This window comes from Mustela nivalis, assembly GCF_964662115.1.
Source record: "Mustela nivalis genome assembly, chromosome: 1".
NCBI classification, from domain to species: domain Eukaryota; kingdom Metazoa; phylum Chordata; class Mammalia; order Carnivora; family Mustelidae; genus Mustela; species Mustela nivalis.
In genome coordinates this window covers 66,275,228-66,290,981 of record NC_139020.1, presented here as the reverse complement: position 1 = coordinate 66,290,981, position 15,754 = coordinate 66,275,228, and the positions used below count along the sequence as shown (strand labels likewise).

Here is a 15,754-nt window from a genome sequence, read left to right as displayed (position 1 = left end):
TATGTGATTTTGTCATGAATAGATGATGAACTTAATCATATTCTCATTTAGTTATATGATCATGAGATTTTTCCAACTGACTTACTTAACGTGGTAAATTACATTGGTAAGTTTTTTTTTTTTTTCCCCAAAAGTTAAACCAGGATTGCATTCCTGTCATGAAGTTGACTTGGTTCTGAGATATCACCCTTTCATATATCACTAAATTTTATTGGCTAACATTTTACATAGTAGTTTTGCATCTATATTCATAAAAGAGATTGGTCTATAAGTCTCCTTTCCTGTGATGTGCTTGCTGAGGTTTTGATATAAAAAATATACTGGCCTCATAATATAAAATAATAAAATATTCCCTCTTTCAAAAAAAATTCCTTCTTTCTATTCTCTAGGTTTTTCTGAAAGATTTATAGTATTCTTTATTTTATTATTTTCAAGTAAGCTTTATGCTGAATGTGGGGCTTGAACTCATGACCCTGAGAGCAAGAGCTGCATGCTCCACTGACTGAGCCAGCTCAGCATCCTGATAATATTCTTTTTTAAATGTTTAGACAAGGGTTGCCTGGGTGGCTTAGTGGGTTAAAGCCTCTGCCTTCAGCTTAGGTCATGATCCCAGGGTCCTGGGATGGAACCCTACATTGGGCTCTCTGCTCAGCAGGGAGCCTGCTTTCCTCTCTCACTCTCTGCCTACTTGTGATCTCTATCAAATAAATAAATAAAATCTTTAAAAAAAATAAATGTTTAGACAAATTTCCAATGAATACATCTGGGCCCACAGTTGTCTATGTGAGCAGTTTTTAATTTTAATTCAATTTTTTAATAGATATATGAATATTCATATTTTCTGTTTCTTCTAGAGCCAGATATATTAGGTTGTATTTTTTATAGTATTATCTCTTAAATTTTACTACTATAGAGTTGATCATAACTATCCTATTATCTTTTAATTGATAGTAAATAGTAGTAAATCCTTTTTTAATCTTGATGTCCTCTTATTTCTCCTGACAATCTTACAAAACTTCACCAACTTATTTCCATAAACAAACAAGTTTTTTGATATTTGCTATTGAACATTTCTTTTCTATTTCATTAATTTTTTCCTTAATATCATTATTTTCTTTTTTATTTTGCAGAGGACAATTTTGATATTTTTAACTCAAGGGTAATTAGATAATTGAATTTTAGTCTTTTTTTAAAAGTAACATATAGTTATGGGTATGTTTACCTCTAGACATAAATTTATATGTATCCATATATAATGATATGTTTATTTTCACTCTCTTCTTGTTTGAGATATTTTTAAAAATTCTATTGTGATTTCTTCATTAACAACTAAGTTAGTTGGAGGTAAATTGCTTGATTTTAAAAGATTATATCCTTTATATATTTTTGTCATTGATTTCTAGTTTAATTCCTTTGTGGTCAGAGAACATTTGATATAATTATTATAATTTTTTGACATTTATTGGCACTTATATTATGACCCTGCATATGATCAGTTTTGGTCTGTATCCCATGTGCATTGGAGAAAAAATGTACATTCTTGAGTTGTAGTTTAATGTTCTAAATATATCCATTAAGTTAGTTATTATTTCTGTTCAAAACTTATTATGCATTCTTTTATGACTTTTAAATCACCTGCAGAGAAAGGTTTGTAATAATTTCTTTCATTTATTGCAAAATTATCTATCCTTTCTATCAATTTTTGCTTGAGGCTCTGATTTCAAAATCTTGGTGGATTCATCGTTTTATTTTGAAATAGTACCTTTCAACTTTGGTAATACTTCTTGCTTTAAAGTAAACTGTGGTAGGCAGAATTCTAAAATGTTCCCCAGGATTCCTGTCTCCCAGGATAATCCTGTATAATCTCTGGGACTGTGACTGTAATAGAGAATATATCACTCCTATGAGTAGACTTTAAGAAGGGAGACTATCTGAATGGACTTGACCTGATCACATGATCCCTATAAATGTAGGTATAGAGGTCAAAGATAAAAATAATTCTGAGATTTGAACAGAAGAAGTATTAAAAGCATTGTCCCTGGCTTGAAAATGGGAAATCCACATGGCAAGGAATGCATGCAGTCTCTGGGAGCTCAGATGGCCCACACTGATGACCAAGGAAATAAGTGAGGATGTTAATCCTACAACAACAAGGAACTAATTCCTTTCAACAAAAATAATGTGTTTGGAAGCAAATTTGTATTCCTTCAGAGCCTCTAATGACAACTCAGTCTGGCTGACCTCTTAATTTCATTTTAGAGAGACAGAGAGAAAAAAAGAGAAAGCTTATGTCGTGCAAAAAAAAGCTGGGCAGAGGGAGAGAGAGATCTTAATCAGGCTCCATACTCAGCCTGGAGCTTGATCTCAGGACCCTGAGAGATCCTGATCTGAGTTGAAATCAGGAGTGTGCCTCTTAACTGACAGCCACGCAGACACCCCATCAACAAAAAGAATACATTTGGAAGAAAATCCATTTTCCTTGTGCCCCCAGTACAACTCAGCTTGGCTGACTTCTTGATTTCAGTCTCATGATGCCTTCAGTAGAAATCCCAATCATGCAAGAGTCAGATACTTGACCTATAGAAATCTGAGTTAATAAAAGGATGTCTCAACTTGCCAAGTTATTGGCAAGTTGATTAGCTACACAGGCATGGAAAAGTGATAGAAGTTATCTACACCAGCATTTTGAATTATTTACATAGTATAATTTTTCATACATTTACTTTAACATTTTTGCTATGCATATATTTAATGTGTCTCTTGTAAGGAGCTTAGAATTTGGTTTTGTTTTTTATTCAAACCGACCATCTTTGTCTTATAATTAGAGGATTCAGTCAAATTACATTTAGTGTAAATAATGATATATGCGGATTAAATCTACCAACCTCACAATTATTTTCCATTTGCCTAACCTGCTGTGTTTTCTTTCTCTTTCCTTTCTGTCCTTATAAGGATTAATCACATTAAAATTATTATTCTATTAGTTTTTGAGCATTATAATAGTATACTATTATTTTGATTACCATAAATATCATAAAATCGATCCTATAAATAGTTGAACCAAAATTACCTTGGTAAATTTACATCTTCCCAGACAAAACAAAAACGTTAAGTATTTTATTTCTATTTTCCTCTCCAATATTTTGTGCTATTATATTTTCATTCTACATTGCAATACTATTAAAAATTATTAAACATTTTAATACTTTTACCAACACATATTATTCTTCTAAAAATTCAATATTTATTTAAATTTATTCCTGAAATTTTTCCATTGTTCTTATTTAATTTCTGTATTTTAATTAGCTAGGATTGTTTTCCTTCTACCTAAAACATTCCCTTTAGTTTAGTTTAGTTTTTTTTGTTTGTTTTTTAATTAGTGCCGTTCAACTGGCAACCATGCAGTATTTGTTCTTTTGAGATTGGCTTATTTCACTGAGTATAATATACTTAAGGTTCATCCATGTTGTAACATAAAAAGATTTCTTTCTTTTATTAAAGGCTGAATTGAATAATATTCTATGTATGCAATACTTTTAAAAACCTATTTATCTTTTGATGGTTATTGAGGTTGTTCCCCCTCAATGCTACTGTGAATAATGCTGCAATGAACCTTTTCAATTCTTGTGAATATCTAGCTAGAAGTGGGATTGCTGGACCACAAGGTAATTCTACTTTTCATTATTGAGGATACATAATACTGTTTTTGATAATATCTATACCATTTTAGATTCCAACTACCAGTGCACAAAGTTTCCAATTTCTTCTCATCTTCGTTAACTCTATATTTTTGTTGCTATTTTATAGTGCCATCTTTTTTTTTTTTTTTTTTTTTTTATAGTGCCATCTTAACAGGTATAAAGTGATATTGTGGTTTTCATTTGTATTTCTCTAATGAGTAGTGATTTTGTATAATCATTTCTTTTTCTATTTATTTATTTATTTGACAGGGATATCACACACAGGCAGAGAGGCAGGCAGAGAAAGAGGGGGAAGAAGGCTCCCCACTGAGCAGAGAGCCCAATGGGGGGCTCTATACCATGACCCTGAGATCATGACCTGAAGGCAGAGGCTTAACCCACTGAGCCACCTAGACACCCCTAATGGTAGTGATTTTGAACAGCTTTTCATATGCCTGTTAGTCATTTGTATATCTTCTTTGGGGACATACCTATTTAAGTCTTTTGCCCATTTTTAATTCGATTTTTGTTTCCTCTTGAGCTGTAGGAGTTCTTTATATTCTGAATATTAATCCCTTATCAGATACATGCTTTACAAATATCTTTTCCCATTCCATAGGTTGTGTTTCTCCTCTGTTGATTGTTTCCTTTGCTTCACAGAAGTTTTTAAGCTCGAGGTAGTCCCATTTGTCCATTTTTGCTTTTGTAACCTGTGTTTTCGGTGTTACAGCCAAGAAATAATTGCCAAATCCAATATCATGAAAATTTCTCCCATGTTTTCTTTCGGGAGTTTTATAGTTTCATGTTTTACATTTAGGATTTTCCATTTTCAGTTGATTTTTGTATTTGCCATAAGGTAAATCCATTTTCATTCTTTTACATGTACAAATTCTATTTTCTCAACATCATCTGTTGGAGACACTATCCTTTCCCCACTGGATAGCCTTGGTAACTTTATCAAAGATCTGACCATATAGATGACAATTTAATTATGAGTTATCTATTCTGTTCCAAAGGTTTATATGTTTGTTTATATTTATGTCTATATATGTCTCTCTCTATCTATATGTGCCAATATAATTCTGTTTTGATTACTTTGTATTATATTTTAATTATCATGTGTTGAATCCAGGAAGTGTGAAGACTCTAGCTTTCCTTGTCTTTCTCAGGATTGTTGTGGATATTTGTGGTCCTCTGAGATTCCATGTTAATCTTAGGATTTTTTTTTTTTAATTTCTGCAAAATACACCATGATGATTTTGATAATGATTTAATCTGAATCTGTAAATCACTGTGTGTAGTATGAACATTTTGACAATATTAAGTCTTCCAGTCTATGAACATGTGGTATCTTTCCATTAATTTGTGTCTCTAATTTCTTTCTTCAATGTTTTGTGGTTTTCATTATTAAGAGTTTGCTTACTTGGTTAAGTTTAATTCCTAAATTTTAAATTCCTTTTCATGCTATTATAAATAGGATTGTTTTCTTAATTTCCTGTCATATTGTTCATTGTCAGTGTACAGAAATGTAACTGATTTTGTGTTTTGACTTTGTAGCCTGCAAAATTTCTGGATTTTGTTGTAAGTTCAACAGTGTGGGTGTATGTGTGTGTGTGTGTGAATTTATCAATTCTTCATATAAGATCATGTCTTCTACAAATAGAAATTACTTTAGTTCTTCTTTTCTTGGGTGCTCTTTATTTGGGTATTCTTTATTTTTCTTCTGTTTTGCTCTGGATAGATTTTCTAGTATTCTGTTGAATAGAAGTGAGTGGGCATCCTTCCCCTGTTCTTGATCTTAGAGGGATGATTTTCAGATTTTTCCATCACTGAGTATGATGTTAGCTATGTGATTTTTAAATATATGACCTTTTTAAATATATGACCTTTACTATGGTGGGGCAATTTCCTTTTATTACTAGTTTGTTGAATGGGTTTTTTTTAAATCATAAAAGGGCATTGGATTTTGTCAAATACATTATCTGCATTATCTGAAATGACTGTGTGCTTTTTGTCCTTCATTCTGTTAATGTGGTTTATCACACTGATTGAAATTTCATACGTTGAACTATCCTTGCATCCTGAGGCTAAGTTCCACTTGTTCATTACATATAATCCCTAAATGTGTAGTTGTATTCAATTTCCTAATATTTTGTGGAGGAGTTTTGCATTGATATTCCTTGGGGATATTGATCTGTAGTTTTCTTCTCAGGTAGTATCTTTGTTTGATTTTCATATCAGGATAAAGTTGATCTTATGAATGAGTTTGAAAATGTTCCCTCCTCTTCAATTTTTCCAAAGAGTTTGAGAAAGACTGGTATTAATTCTTCTTTAAATGTTAGGTAGAGTTGTTTAGAGAAGACATAGTCCTAAACATTTCTATATTGATTTTTTTAAAATTATTACTACTTATTTAGTCTCCTTCTTAGTTATTGGCCTGTCCAAATCTTCTAATTTCTTTGTGATTCAGTCTTCATAAGTTGTATGTTTTCAGAAATTTACCCATTTCATCTAAGTTATTCATTTTTTGGCATATAGTTTTTCAGAGTAGTCTCTTATGAACCTTTTAATTTTGGCAGCATCAATTGCAATGTCTCATCTTTCATGTCTGGTATTTGCTGAGTCTTTCATCTTTTTTATTAGTCTATCTACAACTTTGTCAGTTTAGTTGATCTTTTAAAAAATAATTCATTTTTAATATTTTTTGTTTTCCATTCATGATTCAATTTTAATTCTGCTGTAACCTTTATTATTTTCTTTTTTCTACCACTTTTGAGTTTGTTTTTTCCCTTCTTTTTCTAATCTCTTGAGGTGCATAGGTAGATTTTTTATTTCCGGTCTTTTTTTAACATCAACATTTCCTACTACAAAGTTCTTAGATGTTTACTTATAAACCTCTTAGTAGTGCTTTTGCTGAATCCCATGTTTTGGCATATTGTATTTTTATTTTCATGTCTCAAGATATTTTCAAATCTCCTTGTGATTTCTTTGTTAATCTAGTCATTGTTCAAGACAGTGTTGCTTAGTTTCCACATATTTGTGGCTTTTCCAGTCTTCCTTTTGCTATTGACTTCTAGTTTCATTTCACTGTGGTTGCAAAAGATAATGTTATAGTTTCAATCTTAGTGACCTAACATGTGATCTGTATTGGAAAATGTTTCATGTGTAATTGAGAATAATGTGCATCCTGTTGTTGTTGAATGGGGGCATTTTGTACATGTCTGCTAGGTCCAATTGTAGGTTAGGTCCTGTTTCCTTCTTCTTCTTCTTCTTCTGAGATCTATTAATTATTGAAAGTGAGGTTTTGGTTGCTGGTAGGAAAGCAAGCTGGTACAACTACCTGGAAAACAGTATGGAGGTTCCTCAGGAAGATAAAAATAGAGCTACCCGACAACCCAGCAATGTATTACTAGGTATTTACCCCAAAGATACAGTTTTAGTGAAAAGAAGGAGCATCTGCACCCCAATGTTCATAGCAACAATGTCCACAATAGCCAAACTGTGGAAGAAGCTGAGATATCCTTCAACAGATGAATGAATAAAGAAAATGTGGTTCATAAAAGGATGAATACCTACCGTTTACATCGACATGGATGGAACTGGAGGGTATTATGCTAACTGAAATAAGTCAAGCAGAGAAAGACAATTATCATATGGTTTCACTCATATGTGGAATATCAGGAATAGCACAGAGGATCATAGTGGGAAGGAGGCAAAACTAAAAGTGAAGAAATCAGAGAGGGAGCCAAACCGTGAGAGACTCTTGACTGTGGGAAGCAAACTAAGGGTTGTGGAAAGGGAGGTGGGTAGGAAGATGGGCTAACTGGATGATGGGCATTAAGAAGAGCACATGATGTGATGAGCACTGGGTATTGTATGCAGATGATGAGTCACTGAATACTACATTGAAAACTGGAGATGTACTATATGTTAGCTAATTGAATTAAAAAAAAAGTGGGGTGTTAGGATCTCCTACTGTTTTTGTGTTATTACTTCTTTCTCTCCTTAAGTCTGTCAATGTTTGCTTTATATATTTGGGTGCTCTGCTGCTAGAAACATATATTTACAACTTCCATTTCTTTCTGGTGAATTGGTCATTTTATCATTATACAATTATACTTCTTTGTCTCTTATGACAATTTTTTTTGTTGAAGTATATTGTTCCTAATTAAGTAAGGTCATTCCTGCTCTTTTTTGGATAGCATTTGCACAAAATATATTTATCCATCCTTTCACTCTCAGCCTATGTATGTCCTTATACCTGAAGTAAATTTCTGTAGATAGCATATAGTTGGATCCTTTCCATTTTTTAATACATAACAACCACTTGCTTTGGGAATTAATCCATTTATTTTTAATGAAATCACTGACAAGGAAGAATTTATTATTGTCATTTTAAAATTATATTCTTTCTATCTTGTATTTATTTTGTCCCACACTTTCTCTCTTTCTACCTTCCTTTGTGTTCCATTGACTTTTTATAGTGACATGCTTTGATTCTGTTCTCATTTTCTTTTGTACATATTCTATGGGGATTTTCTTTGGGATTACCATGTGTATTATATAAGAGATTTTATAATTATACCAATCTATTTTAAATAGATACCAAGTTAACTTCATTTGCATTAAAAAACTACTTTATAATTCCCCTTTCATTTTATGTTTTACTAATGTCACAAATTACATCTTTTTAGATTTTTTAAATGTTAAAATAGTTTTATGTAGTTTATCAATTTATTTTTTTCATTCTAAGTGTACTCTTTAATCCCCATACCCTGTATCACCATCACCCCATCCCTCTGGTAATGATCAGTTTGTTCTCTGTAAAGAATCTGTTTATGTTTTGTTTCTCTCTCTTTTTTCTTTGCTAGTTTTTTTTTCCCTTAAATTCTACCTTATATGGTATTTGCCTCTCTGACTTATTTCACTGAGCATTATACTCTCTAACTCTACCCTAATGTTGTTGCTAATGGCAAGATTTCATTATCATTTATGGCTAAGTAATATTCCCTTGTATATATACTACAACTTCTCTATTTATTCATCTATAAATGGATCACTGAGCTGCTTCCATAGTTTGGCTATTGTAAATAATACTGCAGAAAACATACAGGTTCACGTATCTCTTCAATTAATGTTTTTGTTTTTTGAGGGTAAATACCCAGTACTGCAATTACTGGATTATAGGGTAGTTCTATTTTTAATATTTTTGAGGAACCTCTGCCCATTTCTTGATTGGATTATTTGTTCTTTGGGTGTTGAGTTTGCTAAGTTCTTTATAGATTCTGGACACTAGTCCTTTATCTGATATGTCGTTTGCAAATATCTTCTCCCATTCTGTCAGTTGTCTTTTGATTTTGTTAACTGTTTCCTTTGCTGTGCAAAAGCTTTTGATCTTGATGAAATCCCAATAGTTCATTTTTTCCCTTGCTTCCCTTGCCTTTTGCGTTGTTCCTAGGAAGATGTTGCTGCGGCAGAGGTCGAAGAGGTTGCTGCCTGTGTTCTCCTCAAGGATTTTGATGGATTCCTTTCGCACATTGAGGTCCTTCATCCATTTTGAGTCTATTTTTGTGTGTGGTGTAAGGAAATGGTCCAATTTCATTTTTCTGCATGTGGCTGTCCAGTTTTCCCAGCACCATTTATTGAAGAGGCTGTCTTTTTTCCATTGGACATTCTTTCCTGCTTTGTCGAAGATTAGTTGGCCATAGAGTTGAGAGTCTATTTCTGGGCTCTCTATTCTGTTCCATTGATCTATGTGTCTGTTTTTGTGCCAGTACCATGCTGTCTTGATGATGACAGCTTTGTAATAGAGCTTGAAGACCGGAATTGTGAAAAAATGAACTATTGGGATTTCATCAAGATCAAAAGCTTTTGCACAGCAAAGGAAACAGTTAACAAAAATCAAAAGACAACTGACAGAATGGGAGAAGATATTGCAAACGACATATCAGATAAAGGACTAGTGTCCAGAATCTATAAAGAACTTATCAAACTCAACACCCAAAGAACAAATAATCCAATCAAGAAATGGGCAGAGGACATGAACAGACATTTCTGCAAAGAAGACATCCAGATGGCCAACAGACACATGAAAAAGTGCTCCATATCACTCGGCATCAGGGAAATACAAATCAAAACCACAATGAGATATCACCTCACACCAGTCAGAATGGCTAAAATCAACAAGTCAGGAAATGACAGATGCTGGCGAGGATGTGGAGAAAGGGGAACCCTCCTACACTGTTGGTGGGAATGCAAGCTGGTGCAGCCACTCTGGAAAACAGCATGGAGGTTCCTCAGAATGTTGAAAATAGAACTGCCCTATGACCCAGCAATTGCACTATTGGGTATTTACCCTAAAGATACAAATGTAGTGATCCAAAGGGGCACATGCACCCGAATGTTTATAGCAGCAATGTCCACAATAGCCAAACTATGGAAAGAACCTAGATGTCCATCCACAGATGAATGGATCAAGAAGATGTGGTATATATACACAATGGAATACTATGCAGCCATCAAAAGAAATGAAATCTTGCCATTTGCGACAACATGGATGGAACTAGAGCGTATCATGCTTAGCGAAATAAGTCAAGCAGAGAAAGACAACTATCATATGATCTCCCTGATATGAGGAAGTGGTGATGCAACATGGAGGCTTAAGTGGGTAGGAGAAGAATAAATGAAACAAGATGGGATTGGGAGGGAGACAAACCATAAGTGACTCTTAATCTCACAAAACAAACTGAGGGTTGCTGAGGGGAGGGGGTTTGGGAGAAGGGGGTGGGATTATGGACATTGGGGAGGGTATGTGCTTTGGTGAGTGCTGTGAAGTGTGTAAACCTGGTGATTCACAGACCTGTACCCCTGGGGATAAAAATATATGTTTATAAAAAATAAAAAGTTAAAAAAAAAAAAAAATATTTTTGAGGAACCTCCATACTGTTTTCCAGAGTGGCTTCACCAGATAACATTTCCACCAACAGTGCATTTTTCTCCACATCCTCAGCAACAATTTTTCTTTCTTGTGTTGTTAATTTTAGCCATTCTGACAGGTGTGAGGTGACGTCTCTTTATAGTTTTGCTTTGTATTTCTCTGATGATGAGTGTTATTTGCCATCTGTATGTTTTCTTCAAAGAAATGTTCGTTCATGTATTCAGCCCATTTTTAAATTGGATTGTTCTGAAGGATATTGAGTTGTATAATTTCTTTATATATTTTGGATACTAACCCTTTATCAGATATGTCTCTTGCAAATATCTTCTCCTATAAGTTGCTTTTTTTGTTTTACTGGTTGTATCCTTCACTGTGCAGAGCTTTTTATGTTGATATAATCCCAACAGTTTCATTTTTATTTTGTTTCCTTTGTCTCAGGAGACATGTCTAGAAAAAATTGCTATGGCTGATGTCAGATTACTGCCTGTACTCTCTTTAAGGATTTTTATGGTTGCAGGTCTTACATGTATGTATTTAATTTAGTTTGAGTTTATTTTTGTGAATGGTGAAAAAAAGTCCAGTTTCTTTTGCATGTGGATGTCTAGTTTTCCCAATATCATTTGTTGAAGAGAATTTTTCCTGTTGTATATTCATTCTTTTGTTGAAGACTTGTTGACAAAATAGTTGTGGATTTATTTCTATTTTTGTTGTTGTTCTGTTCCACTGATCAATGTGTCTATTTTTATGTCAGTACCATACTGTTCTGATTACTATCACTTTGTAATGTGACTTAATATCTGGAATTGTGAAACTTCCAGCTTGTTTTTCTTTTTCAAGATTGCTTTTTATATTCAAAGTCTTTTGTGGTTCCACACAAACTTTAGGATTGTTTGTTCTAACTCTGTGAAAAATGATGTTGGTATTTTGGTAGGGATTGAATTAAATCTGAAAATTGCTCTGGGTAATAAAAACATTTCAACAATATTTGCTCTTCCAATCCATGAACAGAGACTGTCCTTCCATTTCTTTGTGTCATCTTAGCTTTCTTTCATCAGTGTTTTAAACTTTTCAGAATATAGGTCTTTCACCTCTTTGGCTAAGTTTATTCCTAGATATTTTGTTGGTTTTGGTGCAATTGTATATGGGATTGTTTTCTTAATTTCACTTTCTGCTGCTTCTTTATTAGTGTACAGGAATGCAATAGATTTCTGTACATTGATACTGTATCCTGCAAATTTACTGAATTCGTTTATCAGTTCTAGTAGTTTTTGGGTGGAGACTTTTGGGTATTCTCTGTATACTATGAAGGCATCTACTAATAGTGAGTTTTATTTATTCCTTACCAATTTGGATGCCCTTTATTTCTTGATGTTGTCTAGTTTCTGTGGCTAAGACTTCCAATACTATATTGAATAAAAGTGATCACAGTGGACATTCCTGTTTTGTTCCTGATCTTAGGGGAAAATTTCTGTTTTTCACCATTGAGTATGATGTCAGGAATGGGTTTTCCATATAAGGCCTTTATTATGTTGAGGTTTGTTCTCTCTAGACCTACTTTAAAGAGGGTTTTTGTCATGAATGGGTATTTGTTAAATACTTTTTCTGTGTCTATTGAAATGATATGATTTTAATCCTTTCTCTTATTGATGCAATTTTATATAGTTTTTTTAAAAAAATGCTTTATCTTATAAATTCTAAACTTGAATTTAAAGTTGTTTATATACTACCACTATATAAAGTAGTATATATAAAACATATAAAGTTATTTATATACTATCACTATATATACCATTATATACTATAAGATCTTGGTTTTGCCTATATATTTTCTTATGCTTTATTTTGCTGTCTAGTGTTCATTCATTTTGACTTGAAGGACTCCCTTTGACAGTTCTAGTAAGGCAAGTGTCTTGGTGATAAATATTCTCAGCTTTTGTCTTGGAAGTTCTTTATTTCTCTTTCATTTCTGAAGTAGTTTTCCAGATACAGTATTCTAGGCTGGCTTTTTTTTTTTTCTTTCTTTCTTGCACTTTGAATATATCAAACCAGTCACTTTTATTCCAAATGTTTCTTCTGAGAAATCCACTGATATCTTATGGGACTTTCCATGTAACTGATGAGTAGCTTTTCTGTTGCTGCTTTCAAGATTATTTCCTTGTGTTTGGCCATTTGATTATGATGTATCTCAAAATGGGCCTCTTTGGGTTCACCTTCATTGGTGTATTTGGAGGTTCTGGAATATATATGTTCATTTCCTAACTCAGATTTGGAAAGTTTTCAGCCCCATTTTCTCTCTCTTCTCCTGCTGGGACCTCCACAGTGCTTATATTGATCTACTTAATGGTATTCAATAAGTCCTGTAGGCATTTTTGTTTTTCTGACTTGATAATTTTCATATTACCTATCTTCAAGTTTGCTGATTCTTTCTACTGATCAAGTCTTCTGTTGTATTTTCCTCCAAAATATCTTTTTGTTTCTTTTTTGTAGCTGCTCTTCATTAATATTCTCATTTCATTCACTCATCATTTTCCTGATTTTATTTAGTTGTCTGTGTACTCTTATAATGCATTGAGCTTCTTTAAGACACTTACTCTGAACTGTCAGGTAATTCACAGGTATCCATTTCTTTAGGGTCACTTCTTGGAGGTGTTTTTTGTTCTTCAACTGGGCCATATTTCACTATTTCTTTGTGCTTCTTGTCATATCTTGTTTTGGATATAGCACTACAGCCACCTCTTATGAATTGGCTTTGTATAGGGGAAGACCTCACCAATCAGTCCAGGTAGAAATCCTGGGGGCTTCTCAAAACTTTAAAGAAGATGTGTCTTCTTTGGGCTTGTGCATATAATTTCCTAATTAGGTTTCCTGTTTCTTTATCAGTAGCTTGTAGTCTCTTGCTCACTCTGTTGTCTCCCAGCAGCACTGTAAGTTTTTTGGCGCTTCAACAAACCACTGAGCTCTTTTATTCTCTGCCTGAAGGTGTCCATGTTTCATCAGTACTTTAGATTCTGTTTCACCTCAGTGAAATCTCTTGGGGATACCCTAGAAAAGGAGGAACACTGAATGTGCATTCTGTTTCTCTATTTCCCTCTCAAGCAAGAAGATGCAAGTTGGATTTTCCACCTGAATATGAGCTGTGACAGTTTTTGTTAGAGGATTCTGGATTATCAGTTGTTTTATTTCAGCACTTGAAACAGATCAGATTTTCTTCTGGCTTCCATGGTTTTTGATGAGAAATCCACTGTCATCAATTGGTTTTACAGTATCAGTAAGGCATCACTTGTTTCATTGTTTTCATGATTTTTTACTTGGTGTTCAGTGTTCAGAAGTTTGACTATGATGGGTCTTGTAGATGACTTGTTCATTCAACTTCTGGAATCTATAGGATCATGTCTATTGCCAAATTTAGGAAGTTTGCAGCTATTATGCCTTATGTGATTTTTCAGCCTTGTTATCTTTCTTCTTTCCTTAGTAGACTTGCAGTCACCAGAGAAGAAGAAAATGTGTGGCTCCTCATTATTGCTGTGTGGTGGTTGGAATTATGGTTCCCACATGATCTCCTCTAACACTATAGGTGATGGGTTTCGTTACCACCCAGCAGGGTTAAAAGTTCCCTACTCTGTTTTTGCTCAAACTGATGCTCCCCTCTTAGCCTCTGGTGGAGTGGGTTGTTGTAGGCCATAGATTTTTCTGTGGTGATTGGATTATTTTCTAACAGTTTTCTGTCTTTATAGGTCCCCTTAGCTCATCCTTTGGCAGGCTTTTTTTATTGTTTTGTGTGTGTCCATTGGCAGTTCTAAGTTCCCAAGTACTTCAGCTCCACTTCTGGGATATATGGAGCAAAAAGAAAACCCAAGAAACTCACCATCATGTCATTTCTGGGGTTTTGGGGGACCCTAGACATCATCACTTCTCTCCACCTTTTCCAGTCATCTTATGTTTTTTTTTAACCTAATACCCAGGGCTTTGGGTGGTACTTAGTGGGAAAAATAGGAAGTATATCTGTTCCATATCTCATAAGGACAGCCTCTTATAATCTTTTAAATATCATCCTTATCTGTTGTTATGTCTATTTTCATTCCTAATATTAGAGCATGAAGTCAGTTGATATAGGAAGTAATAATATTTCTGGTACTTCCTAGAACACAATTATAGGAAAGTGTAAAAATTCAATAAAATCTTTTGTTTAATTGGTGGACTCACACATCACATCCCACTTACCCAGTAATAATAATTTCTGGATATGTTTGTGTTCCAAGGTTCCAAGCTCCTCCACTGATTGGCCACTCCTAAATAGATTATTCAGGAAGAATTTATGAGTTTTATTTTTTAAATTTAGATAACAAACTTTAAAAATGAAAACATTTGAAAATAATGGCAAAAAATTCACTTAAAAATAAATAGCTGTAAAGTAACAAAGGATGAAGTGTGCAGCTAGCTTTTAATTCTTTCTTTGGACAAAACAATTCCAAATGCACAATTCCCTCTCCTTTAAAAAAATAAAGTTTAGCAAATATTACTATTTATTTAACAAGAATTTTAATCATACAACCACAGTGTTGCTATATTTGTCACATAATCTGTGTGCCACCAAACTATCATTAATTCTGCTTAACACAGAATACTATGTAAATTGTACTCTCTTGAGTTGTCCATTCCAATAGCCTTGTGCAAATAGAAATCATAAAAAGGGAGTCTATTGCTATTGTAAGTATTTAAATCCTTTAAATATAACAAAATGTAATTTAGAAAATTATTTAACAAATGACTGTTAATTATGTCTTATTAACCATCAAATAACAGTTAACTTAAGAGTTGACTCTTGAATTTTGAGAAACACAATCATATAAAATAATTAAAAACTATATTTTATGATTCAATTATATGCTAATATAAATATATACTTAGTTTATAAATATATATGATAGATAAGTATATCTCAGTAAGTATGTATATACTAAGTACATAAGAAATGTCTATTCTTATAGGTTTAAAGCTGTGTAACATTTAAAAAATTTTAATTTCACAAGTTATGTCTTTTATAGACAATAGCTTATGGCCTCAAAAGATTTTAGTTCAAGTCTTCTTATATGGAAGGTCAGAAAAGAACAGGAAATAGTATGATCATATAATATGA

General features: G+C 33.2%; 1 protein-coding gene across 7 annotated transcripts in view; it reads right to left on the bottom strand.

The window, feature by feature from the left end:
* Positions 1 to 15,754, bottom strand: part of STXBP5L (syntaxin binding protein 5L) — a 451,491-nt gene that overhangs the window by 160,099 nt on the left and 275,638 nt on the right. For all 7 annotated transcript variants that reach the window (XM_082711856.1, XM_082711861.1, XM_082711860.1 and 4 more), the window contains exon 14: positions 14,839 to 14,906. In XM_082711856.1, coding sequence (XP_082567982.1) covers positions 14,839 to 14,906 — 68 coding nt within the window. The remainder of the gene's footprint in view (positions 1 to 14,838; positions 14,907 to 15,754) is intronic.